This window comes from Saccoglossus kowalevskii, chromosome 3 (genome assembly GCF_978046115.1).
Source record: "Saccoglossus kowalevskii chromosome 3, keSacKowa6.1, whole genome shotgun sequence".
NCBI lineage: Eukaryota > Metazoa > Hemichordata > Enteropneusta > Harrimaniidae > Saccoglossus > Saccoglossus kowalevskii.
Genome location: NC_140643.1, coordinates 31206056 through 31231998, shown reverse-complemented (window position 1 = coordinate 31231998; position 25943 = coordinate 31206056). Strand labels below are relative to the sequence as shown.

At 39.1% G+C, this 25943-nt stretch overlaps 1 protein-coding gene across 1 annotated transcript in view; it reads right to left on the bottom strand.

Moving 5' to 3' along the window:
* Window positions 1-87: 87 nt before the first annotated feature.
* The window catches only part of LOC100370061 (eukaryotic translation initiation factor 4E type 3-like), a 28026-nt gene continuing 2170 nt past the window's right edge, over window positions 88-25943 (bottom strand). The window contains exons 2-7 of the mRNA XM_002734497.4: window positions 24301-24373; window positions 12816-12910; window positions 11984-12044; window positions 10950-11016; window positions 5465-5620; window positions 88-4905 (exon numbers count right to left, since the gene is read on the bottom strand). Coding sequence (XP_002734543.1) covers window positions 4868-4905; window positions 5465-5620; window positions 10950-11016; window positions 11984-12044; window positions 12816-12910; window positions 24301-24373 — 490 coding nt within the window. The 3' untranslated portion in view covers window positions 88-4867. The remainder of the gene's footprint in view (window positions 4906-5464; window positions 5621-10949; window positions 11017-11983; window positions 12045-12815; window positions 12911-24300; window positions 24374-25943) is intronic.

Genomic DNA, 25943 nt, shown 5'->3' with positions numbered 1-25943 from the left:
TTTGAGAACTCTCCAGTCGGTGCCCCTCCCCCTCAATATTCACTGTGGTAGAAAAATTTGTTCATTGATTCACACAAACATTTGAACTTTTTTTTTCAAGATCTTTTATTTAATTTTTTTTTGCAGCAAAATTGTTAACACCTTCCCAAGGGTCAAAGGAGTGATACATTTGTTTTTGCCCTGAATAGAACAAATATTACATTTCTGAGATCAACTACAAAATTTAACCAATCCCACTCTTGGCCAACACAAACATGTCCATGGTAAAAATTAATAGTGTAGAAGATATTGTCAACCATGCACTTATGGTAACCTACTGTGATCAACCAACATAAGGTGACACTGTAATCGTGCATCATTGTTTGTATTTAAACTTGTTATTCCAACCTAAATTTAGTAGAGTGTAAATTTTCATTCAAGCTTGGTTAAAATATAGCAGAAAAGTAGCAATTTGCTAAAATGCACTTCAACTAAAACTTGTATTATATTGGAACCTCTTGTGTACCGTGTTGCAAGTAATCTACACTCTGTGGTATAATACTACTGGTAATATGCACTGAAGAAAACCTTTCATTGTACAATATATGATCACAGCAGCTGGTTATTTCCCTATGTCATATTTTAACAGACTAGCGTGTGTAAAAACATGCTTGGTTGTACACTGCATCATGAGGATGGGCTACCGACCTGCATAGTTAGGTCATTGATACCCAAATTAACAAAATGCCCCGATTGTGAAATTAATTTGAATCGAAATGGTCTATAACTTGTGCCAATTGATAAGAATCATTGGGTGGAAATATTCAACTACGAGTGAGCTTTGTGCACATTTCTACACCCAGTTTCTGGCAATGCTAGAGCTCTGATTTACTCGATTCACATGGGGATAAAAACCATTTGCCAAGATTAAACACTGAAGGTTTACTCTGCAGCCAATATGCACATTGTGTATCAGAATGGGACAAAACAATTACAGTCTACATTTTCTCATTGGCCATGAATTTGAAATAAATTGCATTGGGGGAGGTTCACTGGTTTATTGCCCATTCCTTTATTAACACTAAGATAGTATGCAGGAGATCTCAATCAAGTGCTGAGCAGTTAGAAGTGGAATTATAATGAAATTCAATATAAAAAGACCCTTGGAAATTTTCAACATTATTTAAAATAGAGTACTGTTTGACAAAAAGCATTCATTCAACAAATTTATATGTACATAGAAACTATGACGAGGGATAAATAATCACTAACTCAAACAATAAGTACAGTAAAATCTGTATTAAAAACCGCAGCTTCTAATAAAATGGTACAATGCAACAGAGGGGATGCAACTTCTATTAGAGCATCTACACATATGAGAAATGGTGTATTTTTTTTGTTCTAAATTGTTCAAAAAGAATGGGTGCAGCTTCTATTAAGGATGCCGCTTCTAATACAGATTTTACAGTAACATTTAAAGATATAGTGCCCTCTGTTGTGGGGAGGGGGGGGGTTATGATAATTTGTGATCTCCTGTTAAGGCGTTGCAATGAAGACTGTTCAGTTCAATAAAATGCAATGAACCAAATGATGTAGTCTACAATCTGCCAACTTTGCTATACCCTGCAAGATGCATGATTTTTCATTTGGTTGAGTTTACCAGCAGTGTCCAAGTATGAAAAATAACATTTCGCTGAAGACTGCCCTCTGCAAAAATTGTATTAAAATAAGCTTGCTGCAAGTACAATGTGTGGGGTTGTATAAATTACAATGAGTTGTGGAAAACTAATATTCTAATATAAGAACACTTTACAATTAAAAAAAAAGTCATTAAAACATGGAATGCTTTGCAATGGAATTATAATAGCAAAAATGCTTTATTATATTGCTGCGTAATACAGAGCAGTGTGACTGCATTCTCATGTCGGGAAGTTTGAAATGAAAGCATTGAGTTGAAATCACCAAAATGGTATGCAGTTATTTCAGTGTTTTACCAGTAATAAAGTCGAATATTTTCACTGTAGGGCAAAATCAGCGACAATAAAATCCAGTGAAAATGTTCATTTCCCTATGGTCTTCATGTAGTTTATGACAAATTGGTGAAAATAGAATTGCATGTGTCAATCCAATTACTAGTAGCAGTTTTCAGAGAAAATAAATTCCAACTCAAATAAAGTAAAGTATTCACAATATTTTCAATTTATCATGATTTTACATATCACTTTCCATTCCAGTCTTCTTTTCCATGAATAACACCCAACAGACCTAATTTAGAAATGGCCGCCGAGATCTCATCGAGAGTGAGAGTGTCACACAAGTTGTTTTTGCCCCATAAAATAGTGTTCATCCTCTATCGTCATTGTCTCCACTGTTACACGTAGCTATAGCATCCATGGTACTGTATTTGCTCAATTAGAAGTGTGTATGAACTCAATAATAAGATTGGCTGTATACTGAATCATTGAAATATTACTTATTTCAACCATAGAAATACTTAATCTACAATTTACCTAAACATATACGCCACTAATAGAGCAGATTTCTGAAACAGTGCACGTGATAGTAACAGAGAATATTATTTATTAACATTATTTAGGGGCAAAAATAAGTCATGTGACTTTCTCACTCAACAAAATAATAGTGGTCATTTATCAATATGGTTTATTATTATCTACAAAATTACCTAAAACCTGAGCAATAATGTTTTTATATCGGTAATCGCAGCTGGATGTACAGGTGGCAACAATTAGCAATTAATTATAACAAGTAAAATCAAATTAATATATACATTTACACTTATAATATTCATCTAAATTGAAACATTAAAAAAATAATGCACCATATATATCTACAGTGATGTTGTTTGTCATGTTTTGATTGGTACATTAAGTAGACTGGGAGTTGACTGTGTCTTGGTGTCTGGGAATAATGTTTGCTCTGCTTTAGTAGTCCAAAATTCAAACAATTTCAACTATGAAAAGTAAGAATTTGAGATCTTGATTATTTCAGTGTCTGAGTGAAATTTGAATAGTGAAGCCAGAAAACTTATTTGATTATTGGTAAAAGCAGATTTGGTTTCACAAAATTGAGTTTGAATTTTTCATTTTCATGTGACACTGCACCAAAATGACATAACAATAAGATTCTCACTATGCAGATATTATATGGAAATTACCATGTGTACAGAGAAATACAACACTGGACATTATGAATAATGTATGCAAACAAATTCAAACAGTAAACAAAGTTTGCTAGTATGAGTACAAAGTTAAAAAATATACTTGAATCAGTGTTTCAAAAGTGCACAGAATTGCTGTACTGTACTCACATGGCAAAAAAGAAATACACACATATATATATATACTACAAAACACCACAATCTGTCTTGAAGACAGGAATGAGAAAATGATCAAAAATACAAATTATCTTAATTTACACACACACAAAAAAAAATATTTTATTGCTAAATTATTTTTCACTGAAGGTGACACCAGGTACATGTATGTCTTATCGTCATAGTAACATCCAAGTGATGTATACTGACATGATGTTGTTATCGTCAGAGCCTTTAGAATGACGTTCATATAATATTGGCAGACATGGTTGCTAAATGACGCTTAAAAACATCACCTATCACATGTACATAAAAGAATTTATACTAAAGAACACCAATGCTATAAAAACAAAAGTACTGACATTAGTTGACACTGAGGGCAGTCCACACAATATACATTTAGTAAATAACTTCTATCTCTTCATATATATTTTTATTTCTTTTGTGAATGAAGGGAGGACTATCAATCAAGGTGGGTTTGTTGTGACGTGCAAGATACTTAATACTGATTCAAAACAAATTATAGCAGTAAATAATCACTGCAAACTCAATATTGAAAGCGACATGCATGATGAAATTTCACACTGTGGGTCATAGTGAGTATTCTCAATTTGTTGAAGTTCGACATAATATGTTTGGAGGGGCAAAAAGGGGTTTTGTGTAGCTGACAAAATATAATTTTTGTGGTCGCATTTTTATTTAAATTATAAAATGTTAATGTCAAAAATTTTGTGTATTTAAGCTGTGTAGCTGACAAAATTCAATTTTTGTGGTAACATTTTCATTTAAATAAAAAATTGTTGATGACAAAACTTTTATTGTGTATTAAAGCCTAGTGCATTAAACATTTCAACCAAGCGAAGAAAATATTGTTTGAGTTTGGATCCTAATATGAAACATACATTTTAAATTTAAAGTTACCGATACCCCATTATTATATGAGAAAGGAGAACAATGTCTGGTTCTACATGAAATATCTTTTGTTTTTGATGTACATTGACAAATTGAGAAGACCCCTTATGTAAAGGACTGCAGCATACACAAACAACTTGCTCATTAACTATCCACACTTCAAGATTCACAATTATTTAGAAACTCAAGACTGCCAGTAATACTGAAACTTAACCCTCACACCAACTACACAACTGTACATGTATTTCAGATCAATTTAAATATCCGTTAGAGAGCCAGATTTATATTCGGTCAATGTAGCAAAACCAGCATGCACTTAAAAATAAAGTCTGTCACAGATGAGGTTACACATGGCCTAACACCTTTGGTAACACATCATCATGGCATCTATATGTGATATAATAAAAGCTGTAATCTAATCAGTTTTCAATCCATATAATCTGACCCTAATCTGACCCCCATCATGGCAGTTTTTCTGTTTTAAAAACTTGATATATATATATACACATTGGTACATCTCACCATTTAAAATTGATCACCTGAAATGTCAATAACAAGCAGATAAATACTACCAGTCCTACTGACATACAGGAATTCATGCAACAGGTCATTTTACAAGATTATAAATGGTTTTGGTAGATGTCATTTTCTTCCTTCAAAAGCATAGTGTGTCTGATGCGCTGAAACAAATTTAAAAATAAAAATGTATTTAAAACTTCATTTTTCATAAACTATGTAGAGATCACAGTCACAGAAATGCTTACTGCAACAGAATTAGTTAAAACAGAGATATAGTAGTATAGTCAAAATGTGAGATTGCAGGCAGTCAACCATCTTTGATTCGATTGTGACACTAATTGTCATGGACATGTATCCTGGTAAATAGTATTGAACAAATCATGGCACGTTTATTTTTTCCCCGAGCCAAACTTGAAAAATAAATACAATTTGATTTGATATCTAGATTCCAAAACCTAGCTAGTTTTGGATAAAATCACTTAGTCAATTTGGTTTTCCATATTATGAGGAAGCATTTCTCCCCATGGCACAAACATGTGAAATATTACACTGCACATATCAAAGCTTGTTTCTAGCCCCACCCTCGTAAACTAAAAAATTAATATAATTTGATCATACCTAAGAAAAATCTTCCATAATCTAAAGCTAACTTTTTGTAAAATCACTCAAATTCAATTTGTTTTTCCATATTTCTTATGATTGATCAATGATTATACTCACATTTATAGAAAACTGTAATAAACCTGACTTTAGGAAGTAGTTCTTTGACTTTATCCATGACAGTAGCATCATTAGATACTGTAGCATTGACATTCCAGATTTGTACAATATCATCCCTCTCTCGGATACTCACACTAAGTCCACATATATCATCACCTGCAAAAAGTATACAATAAACACATTTCAGACATAGCAGTGTCACAAGTTGTTAGAATTTATAAATCACTTTACTTTTGAGAGAGAAATCTTGCAAATTGTGTGAGTATAGGAACATTTTTGCAGGCAATTTTTCACTGCGGTCCTTAAGACGCTCAGTGACTTTCATTTTGGTATTAAAGACAGTTAATGACTTTCATCGAGGTCCTTAAAACACTAAATAACTTTCACTAAGGTATTAAGACACTCAATGACTTTCACTGGGGTATTAAGACAGTCAATGACTTTCACTGGGGGTATTAAGACAGTCAATGACTTTCACTGGGGTATTAAGCCAGTCAATGACTTTCACTGGGGTATTAAGACAGTCAATGACTTTTACAAAATTGTTCCCTCACCAGTTGATATGACGTTAGTGACACACAGTAATTTCTCATGATAAAACTTACTAAGCTCATTCCCTGGCACACCAATGGTGCAACAAAAAATCATACATTGACGTAGTACACACCTTACAAGCATTAAAACAAAGGAAATCAAGTGCCTTTGTTAATTCGTGCATTCAGAAGTTTGTACAGCCACAAATATGTACAACATTTTTTTCTTGAATATCTCCCACCCTAGAGGTCACCAAGGTGACCTCAACTTCATTTTTTAAATTCTATTGTGACTCTAGACCCTGTTAGAATGAACACTGACCCTCATAACCATCCTTACCATCAAATCATGAAAATTTCCCAGCAGTGAAAATTAACCGCACACACACCAATGCATACCAAAAGTGAATAAATGACAACATTGTAGACTGAAACATGCTTTGGAAACCCTCCAATAAAATATTATAGGTGTAAGTTACACATTTCATAAACAACATTGTTGAAATGTTTATTTGACAGCATTATACCTTGGGGATGTCATAGAACTGAGTCACTGAAGTTTTCAAATAATATAGAGGAGAAAAGGTCAGCTTGTGTTGTCCACCTTATAGTCATTTAATCACAATTATTACGTTAATACTAGCGTTAGTGGAATTCATTGATCATTGAAATTTATGAACTGTTCATGATTTCAATGTAGGCACACAATCTGAATAAAGCACCAATAATAAGTACCGTAATTTGTACAATGACTGCTGTGAATTTGCCAATTCTAGAATCCCCAAGTATATGCACTGTTATAACCTGGTTATGACATGGTGCATAAGATCAAAGTACTAACAAATATGCGACATGTTAAGCTACGCATATTTACAACAATATTTCAATATTGGTTGAAACTCCACAATTCAGTACAGCTGTGGTAAAAATTAGATAAATCATGGTCACGTGATGATTACAGAGCATACAACCATCGTAATCATCATCTGACCCTGATTTAACTAGTATATAGACATTTAACGTTCAATGTTCCCTATTATGCAGTTACAACATGACTTGTCCTATGCATAGATTCGATGTCAGCAAATTACTACCCCCTCCCCAAATAACATTAGTCAATGAAAAGAAGCTTATGACACAGATATCTATCGAACATTCGCATTTGGTATATGATGCAGATTACAACATAAATCAAGGGCTTTCAATTCATTATAATACAATACAATTTTAAAAGATGCATTGGGTATATATGTATTTCTGAAAAACTAATGTTTTTAAAATAAGATTTGAGTGGCTTCAATATGATTCCTGCAGGATAGTCACTTCTTGTTCTTACAGAACTTCAACAGGATACAGGTATTCCAATTTAAACATGTTCTAAAATCATAAAGGAGATGGATTCTTATTGGAATCCAATATAATCATTTTGTATAACTAAAAATTCATTGACTTAGCTGAATTCACGGGGAATTCAGAAGATATTCAGTTTGGATCAATACTTACAATGTAGCTGTTTGACCAATGTCTAAATTATACTTTTTAGAACATTCTATGCAAAACTAGAATGCTAAAGTGACAGCAATTACACATGGTTAACTTAAGAGTTCCACATTCAACACACTGTTACATATTTAATATTGTTTGTTTATTTACTTACCGGGTAGTATAACAATACTTACTTATTTCATTATTCATTTAATTATATTTATTCACTAACTCATTTATTTAATAATTAATCATCTCCCCAAGCCATTATGGAGTATTGAAGTAAAGTAGATGTGTACATGTATTACGAGGGGTGTTCAATAAGTAATGCCCCTGACCTACTTCCAGTTGTCTGATCTAGATGAAATTTTGCATGTGTAATGATTTACATCTCTATGGGTCACTGTAAAATATGTTGAAAAAGTTATCAGTTATCACCTCCGTAAAAAGAAAAACTGTCAAGTGTAATTTGATTCTGATTCATCAGAGATTTGAAAAAGCCCATATCGTTGCTGCGTTACATCTAGAACATTGACCTTTCATATTGGGACTCAAAGATTTCCGTAATAATATATCAGTATCACTTCATTTATTTATTTTCATTGAAATAATGACTACAATTAATATTTTTATTTTTTTGTGTTAATTTACTTTTCAACAAGTCATTGAAAATGACACAGTCCCTGTTAAATTTTTGAAAGTTCTCTCTGTGCTCATCATATTAAAAGGGGAGGGGTTGTCGCCAGCGTGTCCTTGAAACTTGAGTCCCAATTGGCGTATACAACAGAATCTTTATTTACATCAACTTCGAACACGTGTTGCGTGACGACCCCTCCGGTTTAAGACATAGCAAAGAAAAACATAGATCACAAGTGAAAGCAAGTTATCACATTTTAAACAAACAAGATGGCCACCAGTCGGCCATATCTGATCAAATTGCAAATTGAATTGACATGTGCATGTATCCTTTTATAACATAATAAATATCAATGAAAATGATACATGGGTGACAGATATATAGTAATATGGCCAAAAATAAAAACAGCCGTTATTCGGGCATCTTTGATCTGATTATGAAACTTGACATGTATGATGTATGTGCCAAATATGAATGAAAATGCTACATAAATCTTGGAAATACAGTAGTAAGGCCAAAAATTCAGATGGCTGTCAATCAGCCATCCTTGATCCGATTTTGAAACAAATTGTCATGGACATGTATAACATGTATAATCTATGTACGGTACTAAATTTGAATGAAAACTGACAAAGCATGTCCAAAATACGACATTTAAAAAAAAACAAGATGGCTGCCAGTCGGCCATTTTGAATCAAATCGCTAAACCACTGCATGTGCATATGTCCCACATAAAGTACTAGGCACATGCAAAGAATGAACAAAATCGATCCAAAGGATTCTGAAATATGACTCCGGACGGACGGAGACCAAATTATAAGTCCCCGTTCGGACGACTAATAAAATGTATTTACCAGGGTATCATGTCAGTACCTTTTTTTTGTGTTGTTTACAAAATGTGTGTCTGGAGAAAAAGACGTTTTGGGGTCGCCATTTTTAATTTATAATGAAGTCATTAGCTACATCTTAAATTAGCGAATTAGTTCTCTTGCTAAATTTGCTAAAAAGACATGCTCGCGAAAAAGACATGTTTTACAGTATGTTGCAAAAAACAGCTCTGCACTAATTGTTGTTTCTGATTTACAGGTGTTGGAACTGAGTCAGGTGTGAAATGGAGCCAGTTGAGTGTCGCGCAGTGATCTGTTTTTTGTATTTGAAAGGACGCACGCCAAAAGAAACTTTTGATGAAATGAAAGAAACTTATGGTGATGATGCCCCATCATATGATGCTGGCATCTAGAATTCAAACATGGCTGGAAGTCTGTGGAAACAGCTTCCGGACCTGGTCATCCCTCTTCAGCCATTGATGAGGCATCTGTCCGTAAGTTGAGGCAGCCATTTTTGAAGATCAACGCATTACTGTTCGCCAAATAGACCAAGAGGTCAAGATTAGCACAGGGTCTGTGGAAACTATCATTCATGACCATTTGCATATGCATAAGGTGTCTGCCAGATGGATTTCCAGGTTGCCCACACCTTTCCAGAAGCAAGAACGTGACTGCTCGAGGATGAATTTGGAGCTGTGCCAAGAAGATGAGTCTAAGTTTTTCAAAAGACTGATTACACAGGATGCAACTTGGGCCTATCACTATGATCCAGAGACCAAAGCCCAGTCAATGCAGTGGAAGCACTTGGACTCGCCTCCTCCAAAAAAGGCAAGGGTGCAGCCCTCCGCTGGCAAGGTCATGCTCACAGTCTTCTGGGACAAAGACGGAGTAGTGATGACAGATTTCCTGGCAAATGGTACCACTATCAAGCTATCAAAATCAAGAGGCGGGGAAAGATCAGCAAAGGTATTCTCCTCCTGCAGGACAACGCTCCGGTTCACAACTCACATCTCGCCAGATCAGAAGCACGGGCGCGTGTGGCTATGAAATCCTCCCCCATCCCCCTTACTCTCCTGACCTTGCATCCTCTGACTATCAACTCTTCCCAGCGATGAAGTTGTTTTTAAAAGGAAAGCATTTCCCAAATGATGCAGCCTTGAAGTTACGACGTGGTTGGAGGACCAACCTGGGGTGTTCTAGAGAAATGGTGTCCAGAGCTGCATCAAACGATGGAAAAAATGCATAACTCTGGATAGTTCCTACATTGTATGTAGAGAAAGACTAATAACTGTGCCAAGTTTCATTAATCTCCTGCTATGGGAAATGGGTCAGGGGCATTACTTATTGAATCTCTCGTACACTAGAACTGTAAGTTTAATTTTCACTGCTAGAAATGTTTATGATTTCAAGATTGTTCATTTGTAAATACAACAATTTGTGAAAGTCACTAAGACTCAAGAGAAATTTTCCCTGCTACAAAATTTTCCAAAATTGTTTCTTGGTAAATTAAAGTCATTTACAGAAGAAACTTAGTTTCACACTCTTACACAATGAGATTGACAGACCATATTAGATTCAAGAGCAATTTTGTATTTTTTATATTGAAAAGTTGGTTAATTGTTGAGTTATTCACCCTAGAGTTAGAATACTTTCTGATACAGTTGTTTCTGGCTACTTTAAAAGCTGGAAATATCAACCCATTATGCATTTCATCATCTGGATCACCTAGCATACACAGAGGACGAGTACCGGTACTATAAGAATGAGTTATCTGAAATCTGCTCTCACAGACTGGTAATTAGTGACACAACGATATCTGATACACATGTTTCCATGCCCAATGCTTTTATAATCCTGTTTTAAATATTCTAATTATACTAGTTTATTTGTCAATATATATTGTGTAGCCTATATTCTATATCATATGATAGCTTTTTATTAAATTTATCCTCATTAAATGGTGATGCTTTTCTGAAAGATAAAACAGTATTTCAGCTACCAACCTGTTCCAACATGATCAGAAAACTGTTCACCAATAGAAGCCAATAAAAGCTCTTTCCAAACAGTGGACTAAACAAAAAAAAAAAAAAAAAAAATCAGTCAGTTGAGCATACTAGTGAAAATTTTGTGAAATCTATGAATATTATACATTCAAATTGTGCAAATAGAAAAGAGCCTTTTACATAGAGATAGACTATTAATTTATGAATGAAAAAGAATGTCTTTGTTTAATTGTGGGGCAATTTGTCGATATTACTTGAAGATGGCAATAAATGATTGTTTTGCACCTTCACTACATCGAAAACACTAAACATACAATCATTGTGCAAATGAGTACCAAAATGGTATCCTCAGATGCTGACATCAGAAGTACACATGTAACTGTCATTTGACAAGGTTGAGACAATAGAATCACTTACAGAACAGTAAATATATTCCTACAACTTGCAAGGTAAATGAGATTGACCTTGATGTGCAAAGCATGTAGCCATGCAGCTGAAACTGACAACTTGGTCATATTTAATACAGTCTACAACTCAACTGTCTGATTCAATCCTTCTCAATTGTATTCAATGAGGCAGAATTACAATGCTAAGTCAACTCTTGTCATCACTCGTGAAATAAACCTGCACAATTTTTGTTATGTCCATTTGCCCTAAAATTGCCTTCTGTCAATATGTCATACACGTTTAGAAATCAAAAAAATCAACACAAATAAATCTAGTCAGAAATGCTAGCAAATTCTAATAACACAGATAGAGTATATAAAATGTACTGGTACGTCCTGAAATTTCAAAAATTATAGAAGACAAGATCATATAGCTTCATGATACAAACTAAGGACCACATGTATTTTCAGTATATTCTTATTGAGTTCCATACAGATACATGTCGGTATATAATAACTATTCAGATGTTTGCATAACCTGAAAATCCTAACACTAATTTTGTTATTTGGTATAATTATGTTTTTTATTTAGTTTTGGGTACAATATTCAAAGTTGTCATTTGATAGGTGTACGTATGTATATATTACAGTGTCTTCCTTGCCACATTTCATCTTCCAGTATCCACCATTTGCATTCACAGATTCTTCCCTGCAAATAACAAATACAAAATCTAATACATTGAACAGTGTAGGTTGAAGTATCACCATCGACTAATAGAACACGGAATAGTAATACCTGTTTTGATCTTAGTGCAATAATATTGATGGGACCCGATTTGTGATTTCTTATTCCAAAACAAAACAATACTAAATCTACCAAGTAAATTACTTGTATGCTACAGTATTCTACTGAAAATTGGTTCAAACTGAACTGAACTGAATGTTTATAATTTATATATATTTATGTATGAGGTAATCAAAATATGTTCTGTACTATCATTATATAACAGATAGAATGAAAGAGATCTTAATTAGTTCCAGTATAAATAAAAAAAATGTAAATGTGCATGTATTCATCTGTCTGGACTTGAATAAACATCTTGAATAAGCCTGCATTGATTATTTTCAAACTCCACATGTAAATGTGCACAGTATATCACAGATACCAGCATTGCTTTCTTGGTATGTCAACGAGTGTCAATTTAGCATGAAAACATGCACCCAAACCTAGCATTTTTACTTATACTACCGGGTACTTTGGAACTAATTCTCAAGCATGCATAAGTGAAATTCACACCAATACTCAATGTAGCTGTATGTATCCCCAATATGTTTGCTCCCATGAATTATATTTGGATGTAGATTCCTATCATGGAATATCAATCATTGCAGAACCAATCTAATAATCCAGCTTTTGAGCCATAAATACTTAAATACATGATTCTCCAGTACACTGATGTTTTTATCCGAGATGACGTACCATAGCGGCTTTCTTTCATCTCTCATTAAATGGTAACTGTATCTGACAGGTACTTCCTGGATATCAGGAATATTATTATACACACTCCAAAAACTCTGCAAAAAATTACAAAAAGTTATTGTTGTTGTTGCTACAATGATTAGTATAGGGTTGGTGTTAAGGGCAACAATAAATGGCTGGAGATTTAACTGCATGGTCAGTATGAGACTAGTGTGGCTGCTGTGATCAGTATGAGACTAATGTGGCTGCTGTGGTCAGTATGGACTAGTGTGCCTGCAGTGGTGAGTATGGGACTAGTGTGGCTGCTGTTGTCAGTATGAGACTAGTGTAGCTGCTGTGGTCAGTATGGGACTAGTGTGGCTGCTGTGGTCAGTATGGGGCTAGTGTGGCTGCTATTGTCAGCATGGGACTAGTGTGGCTGCTGTGGTGAGTATGGGGCTAGTGTGGTTGCTGTTGTCAGTATGGGACTAGTGTGGCTGCTATTGTCAGTATGGGACTAGTGTGGCTGCTGTGATCAGTATGGGACTAATGTGGCTGCTGTGGTCAGTATGGACTAGTGTGCCTGCAGTGGTGAGTATGGAACTAGTGTGGCTGCTGTTGTCAGTATGAGACTAGTGTAGCTGCTGTGGTCAGTATGGGGCTAGTGTGGCTGCTATTGTCAGCATGGGACTAGTGTGGCTGCTGTGGTGAGTATAGGGTTGGTGTTAAGGGCAACAATAAATGGCTGGAGATTTAACAGCATGGTCAGTATGAGACTATTGTGGCTGCTGTGATCAGTAAGAGAACAGTGTGGCTGCTGTGATCAGTATGGGACTAATGTGGCTGCTGTGGTCAGTATGGACTAGTGTGCCTGCAGTGGTGAGTATGGAACTAGTGTGGCTGCTGTTGTCAGTATGAGACTAGTGTAGCTGCTGTGGTCAGTATGGGGCTAGTGTGGCTGCTATTGTCAGCATGGGACTAGTGTGGCTGCTGTGGTGAGTATAGGGTTGGTGTTAAGGGCAACAATAAATGGCTGGAGATTTAACAGCATGGTCAGTATGAGACTATTGTGGCTGCTGTGATCAGTAAGAGAACAGTGTGGCTGCTGTGATCAGTATGGGACTAATGTGGCTGCTGTGGTCAGTATGGACTAGTGTGCCTGCAGTGGTGAGTATGGGACTAGTGTGGCTGCTGTTGTCAGTATGAGACTAGTGTAGCTGCTATGGTCAGTATGGGGCTAGTGTGGCTGCTATTGTCAGCATGGGACTAGTGTGGCTGCTGTTGTCAGTATGGGACTAGTGTGGCTGCTGTGGTCATCATGGAACGAGTGTGACTGCTGTTGTCAGTATTGGACTAGTATGGCTGCTATTGTCAGTATGGGACTAATGTGGCTGCTGTGGTCAGTGTGGGACTAGTGTGGCTGCTGTTGTCAGTATGGGACTAGTGTGGCTACTGTGATCAGTATGGGATTAGTGTGGCTGCTGTGGTCATTAAGGGACTAGTGTGGCTGCTGTTGTCAGTATGGGACTAGTGTGGCTGCTGTTGTCGGTATGGGACTAGTCTGGCTACTGTGGTCGTTATGGGATTAGTGTGGCTGCTGTGGTCAGTATGGGACTAGTGTGGCTGCTGTTGTCAGTATGGGACTAGTGTGGCTGCTGTTGTCAGTATGGGACTAGTCTGGCTACTGTGGTCAGTATGGGATTAGTGTGGCTGATGTGGTCATCATGGAACTAGTGTGACTGCTGTTACCAGTATGGGACTAGTGTGGCTGCTATTGTCAGTATGGACTAGAGTGGCTGTTGTCAATATGGGACTAGTGTGGCTGCTGTTGTCAGTATGTGACTAGTGTGGCTGCTATTGTCAGCATGGAACTAGTGTGGCTTCTGTGGTCAGTATGGCACTAGTGTGGCTGCTATTGTCAGTGTGGACTAGAGTGGCTGTTGTCAATATGGGACTAGTGTGGCTGCTGTTGTCAGTATGTGACTAGTGTGGCTGCTATTGTCAGTATGGGACTAGTGTGGCTACTGTTGTCAGTATGGGACAAATGTGGCTGCTGTGGTCAATATGGGACTAGTATGGTTGCAGTTGTCAGTATGGGACTAGTGTGGCTGCTGTGGTGAGTATGGGACTAAAGTGGCTGCTATTGTAAGTATGGAACTAGTGTGGCTGGTGTGGTCAGTATGGGACTAGTGCGGCTGCTGTTGTCAGTATGGGGCTAGTGTGGCTGCTATTGTCAGTATGGGGCTAGTGTGGCTGCTATTGTCAGCATGGAACTAGTCTGGCTGCTGTGGTCAGTATGGCACTAGTGTGGCTGCTGTGATCAGTATGAGACTAGTATGGTTGCTATTGTCAGTATGGGACTAGTGTGGCTGCTGTTGTCAGTATGGGACTAGTGTGGCGGCTGTGGTCATCATGGAACTAGTGTGACTGCTGTTGTCAGTATGGCACTAGTCTGGCTGCTGTGGTAGGTATGTGACTAATGTTACTAATGTGGCTGCCATGGTCAATATGGAACTAGTGTGGCTGCTGTGGTCAGTATGGGACTAGTGTGGCTGCTGTTGTCAGTATGGGACTAGTGTGGCTGCTGTGGTGAGTATAGAACTAGTGTGGTTGCTGTTGTCAGTATGGGACTAGTGTGGCTGATGTTGTCAGTATGGGGCTAGTGTGGCTGCTATTGTCAGCATGGAACTAGTGTGGCTGCTGTGGTCAGTATGGCACTAGTGTGGCTGCTGTGGACAGTATGAGACTAGTATGGTTGCTATTGTCAGTATGGGACTAGTGTGGCTGCTGTTGTCAGTATGGGACTAGTGTGGCTGCTGTGGTCATCATGGAACTAGTGTGACTGCTGTTGTCAGTATTGGACTAGTATGGCTGCTATTGTCAGTATGGGACTAATGTGGCTGCTGTGGTCAGTGTGGGACTAGTGTGGCTGCTGTTGTCAGTATAGGACTAGTGTGGCTGCTGTGGTCAGTATGGGACTAGTGTGGCTGCTGTTGTCAGTATGGGACTAGTGTGGCTGCTGTTGTCAGTATGGGACTACTCTGGCTACTGTGGTCGTTATGGGATTAGTGTGGCTGTTGTGGTCAGTATGGGACTAGTGTGGCTGCTGTTGTCAGTATGGGACTAGTGTGGCTGCTGTGGTCGTTATGGGATTAGTGTGGCTGCTGTTGTCAGTATGGGACTAGTCTGGCTACTGTGGTCAGTATGGGATTAGTGTGGCTGATGTGGTCATCATGGAACTAGTGTGACTGCTGTTATCAGTATGGGACTAGTGTGGCTTCTGTGGTCAGTATGAGACTAGTGTGGCTGTTGTCAGTATGGGACTAGTGTGGCTACTGTTGTCAGTATGGGACAAATGTGGCTGCTGTGGTCAGTATGGGACTAGTATGGTTGCTGTTGTCAGTATGGGACTAGTGTGGCTGCTGTTGTCAGTATGGGACAAATGTGGCTGCTGTGGTCAGTATGGGACTAGTATGGCTACTGTGGTCAGTATGGAACTAGTGTGGCTACTGTGGTCAATATGGAACTAGTCTGGCTACTGTGGTCAGTATGGGATTAGTGTGGCTGCTGTGGTCAGTATGGGACTAGTGTGGCTGCTGATGTCAGTATGGGACTAGTGTGGCTGCTATTGTCAGTATGGAACTAGTGTGGCTACTGTGGTCAGTATGGGATTAGTGTGACTGCTGTGGTCAGTATGGGACTAGTGTGGCTGCTATTGTCAGTATGGAACTAGTCTGGCTACTGTGATCAGTATGGAACTAGTGTAGCTAATGTGGTCAATATGGAACTAGTGTGGCTGCTGTGGTCAGTATGGGACTAGTGTGGCTGCTGTTGTCAATATGGAACTAGTCTGGCTGCTGTGGTCAGTATGAGACTAGTGTGGCTGCTGTGGTCAGTATAGGACTTGTTTGGCTGCTGTGGTCAGTATGGAACTAGTGTAGCTAATGTGGTCAATATGGAACTAGTCTGGCTGCTGTGGTCAGTATGAGACTAGTGTGGCTGCTGTGGTCAGTATAGGACTTGTTTGGCTGCTGTGGTCAGTATGGAATCAGTGTGGCTGTAGTGGTTACTATGGCACTAGTGTGGCTGCTATAGTCAGTATGGGACTAGTGTGGCTAATGTGGTCAATATGGAACTAGTGTGGCTGCTGTGGTCAGTATAGGACTTGTTTGGCTGCTGTGGTCAGTATGGGACTAGTGTGGCTGCTGTTGTCAGTATGGGACTTGTTTGGCTGCTGTGGTCAGTATGGGACTAGTGTGGTTGCAGTAGTCAGTATGGAACTAGTGCATGTGACTAGTGTGGCTGCTGTGGTCAGTATGGGACTAGTGTGGTTGCAGTAGTCAGTATGGAACTAGTGTATGTGACTAGTGTGGCTAATGTGGTCAATATGGGACTAGTGTGGCTGCTGTGGTCAGTATGGGACTAGTGTGGCTGCTGTGGTCAGTATATGACTTGTTTGGCTGCTGTGGTCAGTATGGGATTAGTGTGGCTGCTGTGGTCAGTATGGGACTTGTTTGGCTGCTGTGGTCAGTATGCGACTAGTGTGGTTGCAGTAGTCAGTATGGAACTAGTGTATGTGACTAGTGTGGCTGCTGTGGTCAGTATGGGACTAGTGTGGTTGCAGTAGTCAGTATGGAACTAGTGTATGTGACTAGTGTGGCTGCTGTGGTCAGTATGGGACTAGTGTGGCTGCTGTGGTCAGTATATGACTTGTTTGGCTGCTGTGGTCAGTATGGGATTAGTGTGGCTGCTGTGGTCAGTATGGGACAGGTGCAATGGGGTTGGTATCGCTGCCATGGTCTATACATGTGGCTGAGGTAGTCAGTACAGGTACATGTTGTAGGTGTAGGTATAACTGTAAAGGTATTGCCTGAAATTATTCTGACAATCTTCTTATATAGCACAATCAGACGATATTTTGACAAGGCATAATTTATCACATAAAGTAATCGTGATTTTGATAACTTTAATCTGGTCACATTTTTAAGGTACATGTAGCTTATCTAATGTTGACAAACTGGGCATATTCAATGCTTACTGTCTAAGAAGCAGCCACCAATTCATTTGTATGGGTTGTTACCTGGCCTAGGGAGTTTGATTTTTCACAAATTATGTTAATGCAACACATAATGTCATAATGATGAAAATTCAAAAAATTGAAGACAATGCCAACCTCATGCAAAGACAATATAAAAATTTCTAGACAATGCCAACTTAATGCAAAGACAATATATAAATGTCAACACAATGCCAATCTAATGGAAAGATAATATAAAAATGTCAACTTAATGATAAAATACAAAAAAAACACACTCAAATACAAAACCATGTAAAGCAAATAAAATTAGCTTTGGCACTGACCTCACCCCATATCTAGATGGCAGCCAAACCATATGACTGATCAAATTTATTTCATTATACATGGCAGAAAAAGTCACATGATTGCTAAAGTTTTTTAATTGTTATATTGGTCAAACAATAATAATAATGTTACAAAAAAATTCAGAATGCTCAGACTCTCAGAAAGGGTTAAAAATAGTTACTTCCGATTTCACTTCAATCCAATATGGCTGCCAAACCAGTTGACCAATCAAAACTCTGAAAGTTAGGTGAGACCATTCAGTGGTTTTGACATAAAAACACCAGAAAAAGAAGTGGATTGAATGATAATATTAAGGCTCCAAGCCCGAAAGTTTTGGATATATAATGTATTGGAAAGAAAACTACCTCACTGTAAATTGGAGCAGGTTTTATTTAACTGCAGATGATTAAGATCAACGAAAATGACAGTGGTAAGTCAGGTACCGATGATCGATGATAAAATTGACCATGGCATAGCAATGTTGTCCCCTGGCAAGGTTTATAATAGATTACCGGTAATAAAAAATGCTGTTGAAAAGTTTTTCACAGTGCATGTAAACCAGTGAATTATGTCAGTGAGGAGTGGCTTCCAGTGCCCATGACTATTATTTAGGACTGCGTGGACACACCATGTCAGTGATTTGTGGCTTCCAGTACCAAGAACCAGTATTGAGGACTGTGCAAGACACACCATGTCAGTGATTTGTGGCTTCCAGTACCAAAAACCATTATTGAGGACTGTGTAAGACACACTGTGTCAGTGATTGTGGCTTCCAGTACCAAGAACTATCCAGTACCAAGAACTGTCCAGTACCAAGAACTATTACTGAGGACTGTGTAGGACACACCATGTCAGTGATTGTGGCTTCCAGTACCAAGAACTATTACTGAGGACTGTGTGGGACACACCATGTCAGTCATTGTGGCTTCCAGTACCAAAAACCATTATTGAGGACTGTGTAAGACACACCATGTCAGTGATTGTGGCTTCCAGTACCAAGAACTATTACTGAGGACTGTGTAAGACACACCATGTCAATGATTGTGGCTTCCAGCACCAAGAACTATTATTGAGGACTGTGTGGGACACACCATGTCAGTGATTGTGGCTTCCAGTACCAAGAAATATTACTGAGGACTGTGTGGGACACACCATGTCAGTGATTGTGGCTTCCAGTACCAAGAACTATTACTGAGGACTGTGTAGGACACACCATGTCAGTGATTGTGGCTTCCAGTACCAAAAACCATTACTGAGGACTGTGTAGGACACACCATGTCAGTGATTGTGGCTTCCAGTACCAAGAACCATTACTGAGGACTGTGTGGGACACACCATGTCAGTGATTGTGGCTTCCAGTACCAAGAAATATTACTGAGGACTGTCTGGGACACACCATGTCAGTGATTGTGGCTTCCAGTACCAAGAACTATTACTGAGGACTAAGTAGGACACACCATGTCAGTGATTGTGGCTTCCAGTACCAAAAACCATTACTGAGGACTGTGTAGGACACACCATGTCAGTGATTGTGGCTTCCAGTACCAAGAACCATTACTGAGGACTGTGTGGGACACACCATGTCAGTCATTGTGGCTTCCAATACCAAGAACTATTAATGAGGACTGTTTGAGACACACCATAACAGTGATTGTGGCTTCCAGTACAAAGAACTATTACTGAGGACTGTGTGAGACAAACCATGTCAGTGATTGTGGCTTCCAGTACCATGAACTATTACTGAGGACTGTGTAAGACACCATGTCAGTGATTGTGGCTTCCAGTACCAAGAACTATCACTGAGGACTGTGTAGGACACACTATGTCAGTGATTGTGGCTTCCAAAACCAAGAACCATTACATAGGACTGTGTGGGACACACTATGTCAGTCACTGCGGCTTCCAATACCAAGAACTATTAATGAGGACTGTATGGGACACACCATGTCAGTGATTGTGGCTTCCAGTACCAAGAACTATTACTGAGGACTGTGTGGGACACACCATGTCAGTGATTGTGGCTTCCAGTACCAAGAACTATTACAGAGGACTGTGTGGGACACACCATGTCAGTGATTGTAGCTTCCAGTACCAAGAACTATTAGTGAGGACTGTGTGAGACACACCATGTCAGTGATTGTGGCTTCTAGTACCAAGAACTATTACAGAGAACTGTGTGGGACACACCATGTCAGTCATTGTGGCTTCCAGTACCAAGAACTATTACTGAGGACTGTGTAGGACACACCATGTCAGTGATTGTGGCTTCCAGTACCAAGAACCATTACTGAGGACTGTGTGGGACACACCATGTCAGTGATTGTGGCTTCCAGTACCAAGAACTATTACTGAGGACTGTGTGGGACACACCATGTCAGTGATTGTGGCTTCCAGTACCAAGAAATATTACTGAGGACTGTGTGGGACACACCATGTCAGTGATTGTGGCTTCCAGTACCAAGAACTATTACTGAGGACTGTGTATGACACACCATGTCAGTGATTGTGGCTTCCAGTACCAAGAACTATTACTGAGGACTGTGTGGGACACACCATGTCAGTGATTGTGGCTTCCAGTACCAAGAAATATTACTGAGGACTGTGTGGGACACACCATGTCAGTGATTGTGGCTTCCAGTACCAAGAACTATTACTGAGGACTAAGTAGGACACACCATGTCAGTGATTGTGGCTTCCAGTACCAAAAACCATTACTGAGGACTGTGTAGGACACACCATGTCAGTGATTGTGGCTTCCAGTACCAAGAACCATTACTGAGGACTGTGTGGGACACACCATGTCAGTCATTGTGGCTTCCAATACCAAGAACTATTATTGAGGACTGTGTGGGACACACCATGTCAGTCATTGTGGCTTCCAATACCAAGAACTATTAATGAGGACTGTTTGAGACACACCATAACAGTGACTGTGGCTTCCAGTACAAAGAACTATTACTGAGGACTGTGTGAGACAAACCATGTCAGTGATTGTGGCTTCCAGTACCATGAACTATTACTGAGGACTGTGTAAGACACCATGTCAGTGATTGTGGCTTCCAGTACCAAGAACTATCACTGAGGACTGTGTAGGACACACTATGTCAGTGATTGTGGCTTCCAAAACCAAGAACCATTACTTAGGACTGTGTGGGACACACTATGTCAGTCACTGCGGCTTCCAATACCAAGAACAATTAATGAGGACTGTATGGGACACACCATGTCAGTGATTGTGGCTTCCAGTACCAAGAACTATTACTGAGGACTGTGTGGGACACACCATGTCAGTGATTGTGGCTTCCAGTACCAAGAACTATTACAGAGGACTGTGTGGGACACACCATGTCAGTGATTGTAGCTTCCAGTACCAAGAACTATTAGTGAGGACTGTGTGAGACACACCATGTCAGTGATTGTGGCTTCTAGTACCAAGAACTATTACAGAGAACTGTGTGGGACACACCATGTCAGTCATTGTGGCTTCCAGTACCAAGAACTATTACTGAGGACTGTGTAGGACACACCATGTCAGTGATTGTGGCTTCCAATACCAAGAACCATTACTGAGGACTGTGTGGGACACACCATGTCAGTGATTGTGGCTTCCAGTACCAAGAACTATTACTGAGGACTGTGTGGGACACACCATGTCAGTGATTGTGGCTTCCAGTACCAAGAAATATTACTGAGGACTGTCTGGGACACACCATGTCAGTGATTGTGGCTTCCAGTATCAAGAACTATTACTGAGGACTAAGTAGGACACACCATGTCAGTGATTGTGGCTTCCAGTACCAAAAACCATTACTGAGGACTGTGTAGGACACACCATGTCAGTGATTGTGGCTTCCAGTACCAAGAACCATTACTGAGGACTGTGTGGGACACACCATGTCAGTCATTGTGGCTTCCAATACCAAGAACTATTAATGAGGACTGTTTGAGACACACCATAACAGTGATTGTGGCTTCCAGTACAAAGAACTATTACTGAGGACTGTGTGAGACAAACCATGTCAGTGATTGTGGCTTCCAGTACCATGAACTATTACTGAGGACTGTGTAAGACACCATGTCAGTGATTGTGGCTTCCAGTACCAAGAACTATCACTGAGGACTGTGTAGGACACACTATGTCAGTGATTGTGGCTTCCAAAACCAAGAACCATTACTTAGGACTGTGTGGGACACACTATGTCAGTCACTGCGGCTTCCAATACCAAGAACTATTAATGAGGACTGTATGGGACACACCATGTCAGTGATTGTGGCTTCCAGTACCAAGAACTATTAATGAGGACTGTGTGGGACACACCATGTCAGTGATTGTGGCTTCCAGTACCAAGAACTATTACAGAGGACTGTGTGGGACACACCATGTCAGTGATTGTAGCTTCCAGTACCAAGAACTATTACTGAGGACTGTGTGAGACACACCATGTCAGTGATTGTGGCTTCTAGTACCAAGAACTATTACAGAGAACTGTGTGGGACACACCATGTCAGTCATTGTGGCTTCCAGTACCAAGAACTATTACTGAGGACTGTGTAGGACACACCATGTCAGTGATTGTGGCTTCCAGTACCAAGAACCATTACTGAGGACTGTGTGGGACACACCATGTAAGTGATTGTGGCTTCCAGTACCAAGAACTATTACTGAGGACTGTGTGGGACACACCATGTCAGTGATTGTGGCTTCCAGTACCAAGAAATATTACTGAGGACTGTGTGGGACACACCATGTCAGTGATTGTGGCTTCCAGTATCAAGAACTATTACTGAGGACTGTGTAGGACACACCATGTCAGTGATTGTGGCTTCCAGTACCAAAAACCATTACTGAGGACTGTGTAGGACACACCATGTCAGTGATTGTGGCTTCCAGTACCAAGAACCATTACTGAGGACTGTGTGGGACACACCATGTCAGTCATTGTGGCTTCCAATACCAAGAACTATTAATGAGGACTGTTTGAGACACACCATAACAGTGATTGTGGCTTCCAGTACAAAGAACTATTACTGAGGACTGTGTGAGACAAACCATGTCAGTGATTGTGGCTTCCAGTACCATGAACTATTACTGAGGACTGTGTAAGACACCATGTCAGTGATTGTGGCTTCCAGTACCAAGAACTATCACTGAGGACTGTGTAGGACACACTATGTCAGTGATTTTGGCTTCCAAAACCAAGAACCATTACTTAGGACTGTGTGGGACACACTATGTCAGTCACTGCGGCTTCCAATACCAAGAACTATTAATGAGGACTGTATGGGACACACCATGTCAGTGATTGTGGCTTCCAGTACCAAGAACTATTACTGAGGACTGTGTGGGACACACCATGTCAGTGATTGTGGCTTCCAGTACCAAGAACTATTACAGAGGACTGTGTGGGACACACCATGTCAGTGATTGTAGCTTCCAGTACCAAGAACTATTAGTGAGGACTGTGTGAGACACACCATGTCAGTGATTGTGGCTTCTAGTACCAAGAACTATTACAGAAAACTGTGTGGGACACACCATGTCAGTCATTGTGGCTTCCAAAACCAAGAACCATTACTTAGGACTGTGTGGGACACACCATGTCAGTCATTGTGGCTTCCAATACTAAGAACTATTAATGAGGACTGTTTGAGACACACCATAACAGTGATTGTGGCTTCCAGTACAAAGAACTATTACTGAGGACTGTGTAAGACACCATGTCAGTGATTGTGGCTTCCAGTACCAAGAACTATTACAGAGGACTGTGTGGGACACACCATGTCAGTGATTGTGGCTTCCAAAACCAAGAACCATTACTTAGGACTGTGTGGGACACACCATGTCAGTCATTGTGGCTTCCAATACCAAGAACTATTAATGAGGACTGTTTGAGACACACCATAACAGTGATTGTGGCTTCCAGTACAAAGAACTATTACTGAGGACTGTGTGCGACAAACCATGTCAGTGATTGTGGCTTCCAGTACCAAGAACTATTAGTGAGGACTGTGTGGGACACACCACGTCAGTCATTGTAGCTTCCAGTGCCCAGGACCATTATTGAGTACTGTGTGGGACACACCATGTCAGTGATGAGAGGCACACCTAACTGACCCGGATATAAATAAAACCTATAACCTTACCTCAACAGTGCGTACTGTGTAAATCTTTTTCAGATTAGCTTCATACTGAGCTGCAGTAGCACCACGCACAGACCTGAAAGAACAAATTGATTTGTGTTATTTTATATTGAGGAAATCAATGTAAACTGCTATAATTTGGTGTGGGGTTGGGGTCGTTAACTTTTTCACTACTAGACTTTCTCGCTCACATTTTTCTGCACTTTTTTCTTTTATTTTTTTTGAATATTTCAGGAAATGAACCCTTATATTAGAGCCAACAGACAAAATTTGTGTCAATTTTTAGTTTTTACTTAAAATATTTGGCTATTGTTGTCCCGATCTTCTGTAGGAAAGTGCAGATTAAAAATAGAACTATTTTGTATATTATGCACTCTGTGAGAAAAAGTAAAATATGACCCTTTCAAGTATAAGAATCATTGACATCCTTTCAAAACTTTCACAGAAATTATTATTATACTCAGACATAAAATGCAGTTTCTTCTAACTAATATTATGCTTGCAGTTGTATGAGCCTGTATTCAAACTGATGTTGCCTACATATATGCTGGCTTGTTTTATGCATAAACCCTGAATGAAGTTCTAGCTGTTATGCATTATAGAACATAAACATGTTTATTGCCTTTGGCTAATGCCAAACAATAAAGTAATACACCATCGTCTGATGGAAAATGCGCTAAATTAAAACCCAGTAAATATGTAAAATTTAGCCTAGAACACATTATCTAAATGATAAAACCGTGAATTTAAAACCCACTGAATATGCCTGAAATGGTAAATCAGTGAAATTTAAACCCAGTGAAAATTAGTCATTTTACAGTATTGCGAAATGGAGATGTTAGTGCTAAATCACCCAGACTGGTCGCAATTTCTGTGGTGAAAGCACAGTATGTACGGTAGTGTGTTTTCATACTAGTTTTTATGTTAATGAGCAGAATGACAAGCAAGAACGTTATCCAATCAGAATAATTTGACCTTTAAACTACCCTATTTATTCGGGTATAAGCCCAGGGTCCTGAATATGGAAAATTGCCAAAAAGAAGGGGTGGGCGTTTGCCAGGAGATCCCCGGCAAAAAAAAACCGAGAATTTGCAAAAATTGACAACACGCAGATTGAACTGCGGCAGGGAATAGAACGGCAAATGAAAACATGCAACAACGGAAATAAATGAACAATATGCAACATCAGAAGTAAAACAAAATTAATGTATTGCTTATAATGTGACAAATAAGCCAGAAATAATAAAAATCGTCAGTGAGGAATCATTTGAATTAGGATCAATAATAATTTACAAATTTACACAGTAAAAATTATAAAAATTCATAGCTGTTTGAAAAAACATTTGTACATTCATTGCCATCTTCGTCAAAATCAAAACCCTCAAAATCCAAGTCAGCGTCACTGTAGCTGTCGAACAAAATCCCTACAACTTCTTCCTGAAGTTCGTCGATATCGTCCCACACAATTTGGACTTAGCACCTTTAATCCACGGATTTCGCAGTCTGTCTGCTTGGCACTTTTCATTCATGTCTAATCACAATAAAGAGACAAGAAAAATGGGGTCGCTCTGCTGCGATGGCACACGATGATTTTGTTTACAGTCTAGCAATCATCTTGAGCCAAAATAACGTGATTTCAACCACTC